We start from the raw sequence: 13,070 nt of genomic DNA on the forward strand, positions 1-13,070 counted from the left end.
CAAACAGTGAGACCTTGAAGTGCCAAGCCAGAATAATCAGTGAGAAAAGTAAGAGTGTTTTGTTTCCAATACACAAACCTCCAGCCTCCGAGCCTCAGTGCTTTTCTTTCCCTCTGTTGTAACAATTTTCTTCGTTTAAACAAAAGTCAAATTCTTGAATGGGTTAGAGAAGAAAAGAGGAAAAAAACCCACAGTAGTGAAGAAGTAGAATTTTAGTCCATAGGTTACAAAGAATAGTAATAGCAGAAAAAAAATAGATGAAGAAAACTTAATCCATTCGTTTTAAAAGGCTTGTATAAATTCCATCCATGAACATAGCATTTAAAAAGTAAGATAACCCACTGTCCAAAACCATTCAAAGCTTAATTCCTCCACTTATTTCTTCTGTTCTCAAATTTAAATTAACTGTAAGTTTTTTTATAGGCAGTCTCTTTTAAAACGGCAAAAATTCCTCATCAGCTGGAAACACTTTCTCTTTCCATATCCTTCCATTTTGGAGCTGCCCCGGCTTCATCAGCCTAATGGCTGGATTTTTTGTCGCCAGCTTGAAGAACTTCTCTTGGATCCATCAGGGACTTTGCGATGTCCCTGAGATCAGCAAGATGTATTCTTTCTGTTCACCGTCTCTGTGGGACGGTTTAGGTCCAATTGGACCACCCAGCGGCAAAAGTATCAGCTGCGGTCTCGGAGCATCAAGACCGCATGTCCGTATCGTCGCGACATTGGCTCCTCCTTATCCCTGGTTCCTTTTATAAGCAGACTTGTTGATGAATGTTCTTCTTCGTTGGATTGTATCTCCGACAAGCCATTCTAACAAAACCTTTATTTCCATATGCCTGTTTTAGCTCAAATCACAGAAGAGGGAATTGCTGTCCAACCAACCTTGGGGGAGTTATCTGTCCTGGACATCACTAGCAATTCTGTTCATCTCTATTGGACTGTCCCCACTGGGACCTTTGACTCCTTCCTGGTCCAATACGAGGATGCAGATGGACAACCCCAAGTGTTTCCTGTGGATGGAGCCTCCCGTGAAGTCACCGTAACCAACCTGGCTCCTTCCCACAAATATAAGTTCCTCCTCTATGGGGTCTCTGGACGCCAGAAGACCAGAGTCCTCTCTGCTGACGCCTTTACAGGTCAGAGACAATAAGAAGTCCATTGGAAGCTTTCTAATTCTATGCTCCATTTTTATTTTTATTTGTTTAAATTTCTTGATTCATTTATGTATTTGTTTCTTCTGCTTCTGCTGCGAAAGTACCGTATTTTTTGGAGTATAAGACGAACCTTTTTCCCCTCTAAAAGAGGATGAAAATTTGGGTGCATCTTATACACTGAATGTAGCCCCACCCACCCACTGGCCCCAACCCTCTGCCTCCCAGCCATTTACCTCTTTGCAGCAAATGGGGGGTTGCGGAGGCTTCAATAAGCTATAGCAATCCCTGCAGCCTGTAACAGCTGATGATCGGGAGAAACTGAAAGTGAAACTTGCTCCACGTGGCAAATTGCTGGGAGGCAGATTTTTTTTTCTTGTGCTAATCAGGCTGTTTGCTGCAACGAGGTAAGTCAACAACTATAAATTCCTATAGAATGTTTAAATTATTAGACTTATTTTTAAAAGACTGCTTTATTATTATTCTAGACAACTTAACAAAATGAAGAAGCTTTTTAAAATAAATGCTTGATCTGAAGAGGCCCAGTGCTATTGTTTTAAAAAGTGCTATTTGCAAAGGGGCTAGGTTTCAGGAGGCAAAAAGTGCTGTATTCAGCGTATAAAACACACCCAGATTTTCAGCTTCTTTTTTGAGGGAAAAAGGTGCGTCGTATAATTCAGTGTACAATGTGAACTTTTAAAATTCTTTGCCAGTTTCTTGCTGATTTATGACATATGAAGAGACCAAGTCAGATTGTTCGTTATTTGCGCTCACACACACACTTAATACTGTTCACCATCTCTACAGCTGCAGCCTTGGTGCAAAGTGGACTATGACTATGCTGGCTCTTTCTAAAATCAATCATGATCTTTTTTTTAAAATTAACATTCAAAAACCAGGTTATTTTTATTGCACCAGTCCACCAGAGCCAGATGTCAATGAGGAAGCCAAAGTCACTTACCCAGCATGTGACTAACTTAAGAATTGCAGTGATTCATTTAACAACTTGTGGCGAGAAAGTCGTAAAATGGGGGGGGGGCAAAACTCCCTTAACAACTGTCTCACTTAGCAACAGAAAAATATTAGGCTCAGTTGGGGCCGTAAGTCGAGGGCTTCCTATAACGCTCATATCTACCATAGTACCAGCCGTGGGATACCTTATTTTCATGAATTTTTCCTTTCCATTGTATCTTTATCCTCCTTTGTTTCTTCTCTCTTTTTCAGCCCCGTTAGCCACAACACCACCAGATCAGCCCAGCTTGGGAGAGCTTTCTGTCTCCAACGTTACCCACAATTCAGCACTTCTCTCGTGGACAGTCCACATCGGGAGATTTGATTCTTTTATGATCCAATACAAGGACGTGGATGGCAAGCCCCAAGCCGTCCCCGTGGAAGGGAACACTCACCAACTCGTCCTCCCCAACCTGACTCCCGCCCGCAGATATAAGTTTAATCTTTATGGAGTCTCTGGTCGTAAGCGTTTTGGACCCGTTTCTGTTGATGCCGTCACAGGTCAGCAAGGGAAAGCCTCTTTTTTTAAAAAAAAAAAGTTTTTATTAAACATTTTAACCTTTAAAAACAGAAAAAACAAACAACAAATACCTCTTGTTAGATTGCCGAGAAGCAGCAGGCGAGAGGCACGAGTGACTTTCAGCACTTTTATTGCAAGCATAAGTGACTGCGCTTTGCCGGCTGGGCTGTTGGAGCTCGCCTTTTAAGGAGCTCCGGCAGACCAGCCAGCCAATGACAGTAGTTTAAACTTCCCAGGGTTTGGGCAACCAATCCCCGGTGAGCATGTGGAAACATGTAAATTAAGGAGCTCCGGCAGACCAGCCAGCCAATGACAGTTGTTTAAACTTCCCGGGGTTTAGGCAACCAATCCCCGGTGAGCATGTGGAAACATGTAAATTAAGGAGCTCCGGCAGACCAGCCAGCCAATGACAGTTGTTTAAACTTCCTGGGGTTTAGGCAACCAATCCCCGGTGAGCATGTGGAAACATGTAAATTAAGGAGCTCCGGCAGACCAGCCAGCCAATGACAGTTGTTTAAACTTCCCAGGGTTTAGGCAACCAATCCCCGGTGAGCATGTGGAAACATGTAAATTAAGGAGCTCCGGCAGACCAGCCAGCCAATGACAGTTGTTTAAACTTCCTGGGGTTTAGGCAACCAATCCCCGGTGAGCATGTGGAAACATGTAAATTAAGGAGCTCCGGCAGACCAGCCAGCCAATGACAGTTGTTTAAACTTCCCAGGGTTTAGGCAACCAATCCCCGGTGAGCATGTGGAAACACGTAAATTTAACAACGTCCGTCCGTACATAACACCTCTTTTAATAACTTTGAAGTCAGTCAGTTTCTAAAAACATCCATATATTTTTAGGGGGGCTGGGGGAAGTTAAGGTTGATGTGATACAGGCAGTCCTCGAGTTACAACAGTTGATTTAGTGACCATTCAACGTTGCAAAGGCACTGAAAAAAATGATTTAAGACCGTTTTTCACAGTTGTGACCTTTCCAGCATCCCCATGATCACGTGATCAAAAGTCAGACATTTGGCTAGAAAAAATGGTTGGACAACGTATAGAATTCCATGTATAGAATTGTTTCTATTGGTTATTATAACAGAAGGCTATCGCAAAGGATCAGTATACCTAATACTTCACATCCTAACAGCAGCGAGAGTGGTGTATGTACAGCAATGGAAAAGTGAAAATCACTCCTTCAGAAAAGGAGATAATAAGGAAGAAATTAACATGCACTGAAATGGATAGACTAACGTTAGAATTAAAAAACAAAGGAGAGACAGAATATTATGACACGTGAAATGGATTTTATCAATGGCTGGAAACACGAGGTGGGAGTTGGAACATGAAAAAATTAGGCTAAGTAGACCTGAAATAAGATATCTTACATACTGTATATTAGAATGAACACGTTGGTCAAAAATAATTGTATAAGACAGGGGTGTCCAAACTTGGGAACTTTAAGACTTCTGGACTTCAACTCCCAGAATTCCCCAGCCGGCTGGGGAATACTGTATGTTATTTGTCTTTCACTTTGGTTTCTATGGCGGATGAAACGCCAGGACAGTCACGCTGTGTTCGATATACTTCTATGTACTTCTACATAGAACTTCTACTTCTCAACTTTGATCTAACCATATCGCTTCTGACGGGCTTTTACTGGGTATTTTAATTATATTTAATTATCTAGGGGTTTTTAAATATTGTATTTTAATTGTTTTATTTATCAGCCGACCTCCTCCTTGTGTATGTCTCGGAATATGTCTCTGTTATATGTTTGTTTTGTCCATATTTATTTCATATGTTTCATTGTACGCCGCCCCGAGTCCTTCGGGAGAGGGTGCGGCTAAGAAATAAATATTTATTATTATTATTATTATTTTATTATGTAAATAATAAAGTTTTTTTTTTAAAGTCAGATGTTTGGCAACTGGTTCATGTTTATGACCATGGCTCTGTCCCAAGATCAGGTGATCACCTTTTGCGACCATCTGACAAGCAAAGTCAATGGGGGAGCCAGAAATGTCATAAAATGGAACAAAATTCACTTCACAGATGTCTCGCTCAACAGCATAATTTTTGGGCTCAATTGTGGTTGTACGTCAAGGACCACCTGTACTGTACTGTGATTCCTTTAGAAAGGTCTAAATAGTGGCTGCCCCAGAAAGCTGGTGATGTCATGAGTGAATATTATAGAGTGGTTACGGGAGCCATCACCGTTTCTGCTTCTAATATACAGGTAGTCCTCGACTTACGACAGTTCATTTAGTGATTGGTCAAAGTTACAAGGCACTGCAAAAAGTGACATGGCTGTTTTTCACACATGACTTTTATGGCATTGTGGGTCATGTGATTCAAATTCAGATACTAGGCAACTGACTCATATTTATGACCGTTGCAGTGTCCCAGGGTCATGTGATCCCCCTTTGTGACCTTCTGACAAGCCAAGCCAATGGGGCTTCACTTAACAACCGTGTTATTAACTTAACAACTGCAATGATTCACTTAACAACTGTAGCAAGGAAGGTCATAAAACGGGGCAAATTCACTTAACCCATGTTTCCCTTAGCAACAGAAATGTTGGGCTCAATTACAGTCGTAAGTCGAGAGGACTACCCGTACGACGCATTTTTTTTTTCCAAGCTTGGCAAATTTAACTCATCCAAAAATTCATCAGCCTTCTTCTTTCCTCTCTCCTAGCAACAGCGGAGCTACAGGGCCCCGTGATTCCTCCCAGCCTAGGAGAGCTCTCTGCTTCACAGATCACCAGCAATTCTGTCCATCTGTCCTGGACCGTCCTGACGGGGCGCTTTGAGTCTTTTGCAATTCAGTACAAGGACGCTGAGGGCCAGCCCCAGGCGATTCCGGTGGAAGGAGATTTGCGTGAGATCTCCATCCCTGACCTGGTTCCATCTCGCAAATACAAATTCAACCTTTACGGACTTTCTGGTCGCAAGCGCACGGGCCCTGTTTCTGTTGATGCCATCACAGGTCAGCCTTCCTTAGAGCTGGGTGCCTTTTTCGGGTTCCTGTTTTAGTGGGGAGATATCTATTTTCTTTCATGGGCCTGTCAGCATTCCAAGTGAAGCACCCATGGAAAACGAAACTCTGAGGCAAGCAACGTCCTCAAAGAACGATTGATTGGATACGTCATATTGGCACAAACTGGTGAAAGCCGACTCTGAGTTTTCCCGCGGCTTTCACCTGAATGGAAGTAAAAGTTTTCCTTTTCTCACCCCAGTCGCTGGTCACATTGTCCAATCCGAGTCCTGGCCAGTCGCTGGGGTTACTGTCTCCTCCTCTGGCCAGCCACCTGTGTGAATGTCCTTGGTTCCCACAGGAAAACGTTATTGTTTTGGCTACAAAACCCCATCTAACTATATCCAAAACAACATATATTCTTGAGTAGTTTTATTCCCTTTGCCTTCCACCAACACTGATTTTATAAATTCCCCCCATATTTCATTATAATTATTTACTTTAATCATCCCTTTTTAAAGTTTAATTTCTGTTGTTAATTTATCATTTGTTGCCATACTCCAAATTTTATTATACCACTCATTCCATTGGATGTGTTTCTGAGGCACATCTGCTTTTTTACTCTTAGGGATGGCTTTCTCTTACAACTATAGTGAGTGTGCTTTGTTATAACACAGAAGATATTTATTCTTTGTATTGCTCATGTATGCCGTCCAAAGCTGTTCAGATTGGGGCAACCTATAGTTGGAAGGGAAGGGAGAAGCGGGAGGGAAGGAGAAGAAGAACAGAGTTGGGTTTCACATAATCTTACCACTGGTTCGCTGTGCACCGAAAATATGAGCACATTTGCGCATGCCAGCTTTGCTTGCTTGCGCGATGTCTGCACATGTGCATGGCCTTCTGCACATGCGCTTTGCTCACACACATAACTTGCAAACATGTGCGCGGCTTAGAAAACGTGACTAAATAGGTCAGCATGGGGCAGGGCGGGTGAGTGGGTGTGGGCAAGCCCACCCGCAGGTCACCCCTACCAGTTCACACGAACCAGTCTGAACCGGCTGAATACTACCACTGAAGGAGAAGGAGGAGAAGGGCAGACAATAGAAGGGATAAATGTAGATGCACAAAGAATATGGTTAATTTGTGCCTTTGAGTCAGCATTGACTCCTAGCAACTGCATCGAAGTCCCTGCAGTCCTCTTGGCAAGATTTCAGAAGTGTTGTGTGGACTGGCCAAAGGTCACCGAACTGGCTTTGATTCATATTACTCATCAGACACTATTTTCATTCCTGTTTCCCCTTTCTGCTCCCAGCGTCCACCACAAAGACAGAAGCTACACCAAAGCCCTCTTTAGGAGAACTCTCCATCTCTGAGGCCACCAGCAACTCTGTTCTTCTCTCTTGGACCATCTCCACGGGGAGCTTTGACTCCTTCCTGCTCCAATATAAAGATGAGGAGGGCAGAACCCAAACACTGACTGTGGAGGGAGATTCGCACGAAGTCACCGTTTTGAATCTGGCTCCATTCCACAAGTACAAGTTCAACCTTTATGGAATTTCTGGTCCAAAACGTATTGGTCCCATTTCTTCTGAAGCCACCACAGGTTAGCTCTCCTTCTTCTCATTCTCATTCTCCTCCTCCTTTTCCTTCTTCTCCTTCTCTGTCTCCTCCTTCTTTTCCTTCTCCTCTTCCTCCTCCTCCTTCTCCTCCTTCTTTTCCTCCTACTCCTCCTCCTCCTCCTCCTCCTCCTCCTCCTCCTCCTCCTCCTCCTCCTCCTCCTCCTCCTCCTCCTCCTCCTCCTCCTCCTCCTCCTCCTCCGCAACATCTTGTTTGACCATCATGGTGCATTTCCACCCTTTTTTTAATTGACCTGGAAAAAAAACTATCTACAGTATGTGGTCAATAACAGTAGATATCAATTTGATGGCACATAATCAATCAATCAATTGAAAGGAAATGCAACCTTCTGAGATAGGAATTTGGGATCCCGTGGATTTCCACATGGTGCAGAGCCCTTCAAATACCAAATTACAGTGGTTTCTGGGGGTGCCTGTAAAGAGGAATCACCCTATTCAGCAGGTTAACAGAGATTTGGTGAGCTCAACTTTATTGGAAATTTCCTAGATGGCGATAAAGGTCTCCTTCCCCAGATCTCTGCTTTACTTGAAGCCCTTTCCAATTTTAGGATTCTTACCACAGTCCTTGTTTTTCTTTCATTTTCATTTTCCAACTTTTCTTCCCTTCTAAAATAGATTTTCTAGTTTGGACAGAAGGAGCTGCTATGGTTGTGTTACCCTTTGTCTTTTCCTCTCAATTATTCATCGGGAGGGGGCTTTCTATATCTTCTTTCCATTAGTACTTTGTAAAACAAATCCAGAGAGGACATTCTTAACAGTGAATCTCTTCTTTCTCTCCCCCATTTTCTCTTTTAGCTGAACCAAAGGAGGAGGGGGAAGAAGAAAAAGAAGAGGAAAATGGGGAGAATCAGCCTAGCTTGGGGGAACTGTCTATCTCTGAAACCACCAGCGATTCTCTTCTCCTTTCCTGGAGTGTCCCAACTGGGAGCTTTGACTCCTTCCTGGTTCAATACGAAGATGGAGGTCTGCAGAGCTTGCCTGTGGATGGGGCTTCCCGTGAAACAATGGTCTCCAGCCTGACTCCATCTCGCAGTTACCAGTTCGACCTCTACGGCATCTCCGGTGGCAAACGCCTGGGGCCCATTTCCGCCAAGGCCTTCACAGGTCAGTACAAGCCACTCACCCCTTATTCCCTTCCCTGGGTTAAGGGAAAGTGTAAATCTTTCTGTACAGCAATGTTTCCCAACTTGAGCTATGCGAGGATTTTAATGGGCTGAGGAATTCATGCATCATAAAGCTGCTGGGTTTGGGAAACGCTGGTAGGATGTAACCCTTGCAGTAGTTGGGACAAAGCAGGGGTTGGTTTCAAAACTTTTTACTACCTATTCTGTGCGTGTGGCCTATTTTGTAGGTGTGGTTTGGTGGTCATGTTTCTGGGTGGGCGTGGCCAACTTGATGTTACTCACCAGGAGATGTCATGGATTGGGTAAAATGTGGTGAAGCTCACTTAACAATGCTCTTGCTTAGCAACCAAAATTATGGGCTCAATTGTAGTCATAAGTCAAGGACTATCTCTGCCTTCCTCTGCATGGCAGCCTTGTCCTAGTAAACTCCTTCTCCTTTCTGGCAATTTTCCTCTCTGTTAGAGGCACTAAAATAATCCAGACAATGTAAGGTTTCCTGCTGCAGCAGGGGGTTGGACTAGATGACCTCCGAATAGTTTTCTAACCCTGAATTGCTGTGTTGTTTTTCTTCCTTCCTTCCTTCCTTCCTTCCTTCCTTCTTTCTTTCTTTCTTTCTCCCTTCCCTCTGTGGGAAGCAACCCACCCACCCCAAATAACTGCTGAATGTCACTTTGCAAACCTCCTTCTGAGCAGCTTTTCAATTTAAAGCAGGACTCCAAACTTTGCAGCTTTAAGACTTGTGGACTTCAACTCCCAGAATTCCACAGCCAGGCATGCTCAGTTCCGATTTAAAGCGACAGCATTGTTTTTCTCCTTTACTGAATCTCCTGGCTGAAAAGTGAGTTTCTTTCTTTCTTTCTTTCTTTCTTTCTTTCTTTCTTTTTCTCTTTCTTTCTTTCTTTCTTTTTCTCTTTCTTTCTCCCTTCCCTCCCTCCCTCTCTCTTACTTTTTAAAACTTTTTTTTCCCTTGCCTGAACCGGCAGGGGAAAAAACTTTTTTAAAAAACTGCCAGATTTTCATACCGTTCCACACCGGGAGGAAACCACTGAACTCCTTTATCTAATCATGGGGGACTTCAATTCTATAAAGCCTTAGTAAGACCAAACCTAGAGTATTGCATCCAGCTTTGGTCACCACACTATAAAAAAAAAATGTTGAGACTCTGGAAAGAGTGCAGAGAAGAGCAACAAAGATGATTAGGGGACTGGCGGCTAAAACATATGAAGAACGGTTGCAGGAATTGGGCATGGCTAGTCTAGCGAAGAATTCTCAGAGTCAGCTTTCACCAGTTGTGCCAATATGATGTATCCAATAAATTGTTCTTTGAGGAACCTATCTACCTCCGAATTCTGCTTTCAATTGGTGCATTACTTGGAATGCTGACACACTATTTTCAATCAGGGTGAATAATTTTGGCTGGATTTTTCCGACCCTTGGCAACTTTAAGATGTGATTGGACTTCAACTTCCAGAATCCCCCAGCCAGCCATGCTGGCTGGGGAATTCTGGGAGTTGATGTTCACATATTTTAAAGTTGACAAGTTTGAGAAGCCGTAGTCTAGGAAGTCCACAGTCTGTATTTTGTGCTGCGATTATCTTTTTCCCCCAGCCCTCATTTTTTTCACTCTTCTTCTTTCTTTCTTTTTTTTTACAGCTCCGCTACCTCCACATCAGGGCACAGAGGAGCGTGGATCTCCCAGCCCATCTCCAAATCCCAGTTTTGGGGAGCTCTCTGTATCTGATGTCACCAGCAACTCCGCCCGCCTCTCTTGGAACGTCCCTGCAGAGACCTTTGACTCCTTCCAGATCCAATACAAAGATGCGGAAAACAAACCACAAATGGTCCCTGTGGACAAGGAAACCAACACCTTTGTGATCTTTTATCTGGTACCTTCCCATAAGTACAAGTTCAATCTGTATGGCATCTCCGGACGCAGACGCTTTGGACCAATCACTGCCAGTACCGTCACAGGTGAGGAGCAGGTTTAAACCAGTGGTGGGAAACGATGGCCCCTTTAAGACTGGTGGACTTCAACTCCCAGAATTCCTGAGCCAGCGTGACTCAGGAATTCTGGGAGTTGAAGTCCACCAGTCATAAAAGGGCTATCGTTCCCCACCTCCAGTTTAAACAATAAGATTCTTCCCTTTGCAATTTTTCTTTCCCTTTTTTTTCTCTGTGAAAGATCTTTTACTTCCAAAGAGCCCTTCCTCAAAGCTTTGATTTCCCAGCTTATTTATGTATTTTGTTAGATGTGTGTGTTGGCTAGCTTGCCTATTGCGACGTCATTCTTGACTCAATTAAATAATAAATCGGAATATATTAAAATACAGTATACTCAAAGGGTCAAACTATTTTCCAAAGCACCAAAAGGCCAGACAAGAAAGAATGGAAACTAACCAAGGAGAGAAGCTACCTAGAGCTAACGAGCAATTTACTGACAGTGAGAACAATTAATCAGTGCCTCCAGAAGTTGCCTCCAGAAGTTGTGGATGCCCCAACACTGGAAGGTTTTAAGAAAAGATTTGACAATCATTTGTCATGAATTGGTACAGGGTTTCCTGAGCAGTGGGGCAGTAGGTTTTCTGACCAGGGGGTTGGACTAGAAGGCCTCCAAGCAGCAGTGGGATTCGCTTACCTTCCCTACTGGTTCACAAATGCACTCACAAGCACAGCGTCTGCACATGCACACCGCCTTCTGTGCATGCGCAGTGCTCACGCATTACGTCGGAGAGAGCGGGCAGAGCCTACCACAGCCACCGCTACCAGTTTGCCCAAACCAGAGAGAACCGGCTGAATACCACCTTTGCCTCCTAGGTCCACTTCCTCTCTGTTATTCTTTTCTTCTGTTCTATTAAGTTGTTCCATCACTGGCGCAGTGGTGGGTTCTGGGCCTGGCGTCACCCACATGGACACATGCAGTGCGCGCATGTGTTGTAGCTGCAAATTATGCTTCCGCAAGCCTCTGCAACACTCCAGCTGCTCGGTGGAGCGTCGCGCAGGTGCTGTAGGCGCCATGCGGGTGCGCAGAACCACCGAAAACGTTAAAACACGGAACACCGAAAGCATTAAAACTCGGGCGGGCAGGTGGGCCCTCTCGAGCACTATACTGGAACGGTATCTGGTGCTCCGGGCAGGCTCCGGTACGCCCGTACTGGGGCATACTGCCTGCAACCCGCCACTGCACTGGAGGCTTTCAAAAAGAGATTGGACAACCGTGCTTGAGCAGGAGGTTGAACTAAAAGACCTCCAAGGTTCCTTCCAAATCTATTATTCTATTTTCTCCTCTCCCCCCCCCCCCACCTCTATTTTCTGAGACAGAACAATTATAAAACACACAAATGTTTGGATCTTTTTTTCAAAGTTACGGGAATACTCAGATATGGAACAGAGCAGATTTGTGAATCAATGCAACCTGAAAATGGTTTATTTTCCGTAATAAACCAGCAAAGAATTTCCTAGCAGTTTTATATTCCTAGAATATATGGGATCTGTTGGCCTCTGCTTCACTTACTTACTATCGGCTGCCATAGAAACGAGGAGGGTGGGGGCATGGTATTTGGGATGGGAAAAAATGGTACAGGAGGTGATATGAAAAAGGGAGTTTTCTTCTCACCATCTTCTGTGCATGCGGGTGGCCGGTGTTTGGACTTGGTGAAGGCCAACCGTCCTGCATACCAACATGATGATGCCTTTTGGAGATGCACCCCACGTGACACCTAAGGGAGTTGCAGATTGGACACTGGGGTGGGGTCATTGGCGGGAGAGGGCAGGGTTATCATTTGATATGTACTTGTTCGCGCCTTTCTGGCTCAGATCTTGCTTTACTTTTGCTGTTATCTTTTCATAACCAGTAAAAGTATTTTAATTCCACAACAATGGAGTTAGGAGTTTTCTTTTTGAGTTATTGAGGGAGGCACGCCTGACAGGATCCTTACATGCACAGTCCAATCCTCTTTTCCAAATGTGTGCTGGTTGGGAATTCTGGGTGATGTGGTCAAACCTATCTCCAGACCTGGGAAACTTCTGATATGAACTTTGTCTCTGAAAAGAAAGATGAGGCTAAAGAACCTCAGCCTCTCCCTCTCTCACTCACTCAACCGTATTCCTTTCCTCTCTAGCACCAGCAGACAATGAGAAGCCATCAGGTATGCCTGGAGAGGGGAACAAGGAGGTCTCCGCTGGAATAAGCCCCCGCTTGGGCATGCTCTCAGTCTCAGAGGTCACCAGTCATTCAGCCCAGTTATCGTGGACTGTCCCAGAGGGAAGCTTTGATTCTTTTTCAGTCCAGTACAAAGATGCCGAAGGAAGACCCCAAGTGCTTCCTTTAAGGGGAGACTTCCGTGATGTCACCGTTTCCAACCTATCCCCTTCTCACAAGTACAAGTTCAATCTTTATGGTATCTTCGGAAAACAGCGCCTTGGACCGGTCTCTGCCCAAGTGATCACAACAGGTTAGCAACACCTGCTGGGGGGAAAAAGAGTGGGAGGGATACAATCAGTGAGGGGTGCTTGGTGTCCTCTGAGCTTGGTGGTTTCCTTATAGACATTTCCTCACACAAACCTTTCATTTGAAAAAAAACACAGGTTTCTCGTCCTTATGAGCTGAAATTTGAAATTACAGGTAGTCCTCGACTTACAACAGTTCATTAGGTGACCAT

The 13,070-nt window shown here is 44.3% G+C and overlaps 1 protein-coding gene across 1 annotated transcript in view; it reads left to right on the plus strand.

Moving 5' to 3' along the window:
- The window catches only part of TNXB (tenascin XB), a 159,540-nt gene that overhangs the window by 114,188 nt on the left and 32,282 nt on the right, over positions 1-13,070 (plus strand). The window contains exons 31-37 of the mRNA XM_081939432.1: positions 858-1,136; positions 2,376-2,663; positions 5,373-5,663; positions 6,964-7,254; positions 8,084-8,392; positions 10,066-10,383; positions 12,531-12,863. Of these exons, the coding sequence (XP_081795558.1) occupies positions 858-1,136; positions 2,376-2,663; positions 5,373-5,663; positions 6,964-7,254; positions 8,084-8,392; positions 10,066-10,383; positions 12,531-12,863 (2,109 nt within the window). The remainder of the gene's footprint in view (positions 1-857; positions 1,137-2,375; positions 2,664-5,372; positions 5,664-6,963; positions 7,255-8,083; positions 8,393-10,065; positions 10,384-12,530; positions 12,864-13,070) is intronic.

This window comes from Natrix helvetica (assembly GCF_964273705.1).
Source record: "Natrix helvetica genome assembly, chromosome: 1".
NCBI lineage: Eukaryota > Metazoa > Chordata > Lepidosauria > Squamata > Natricidae > Natrix > Natrix helvetica.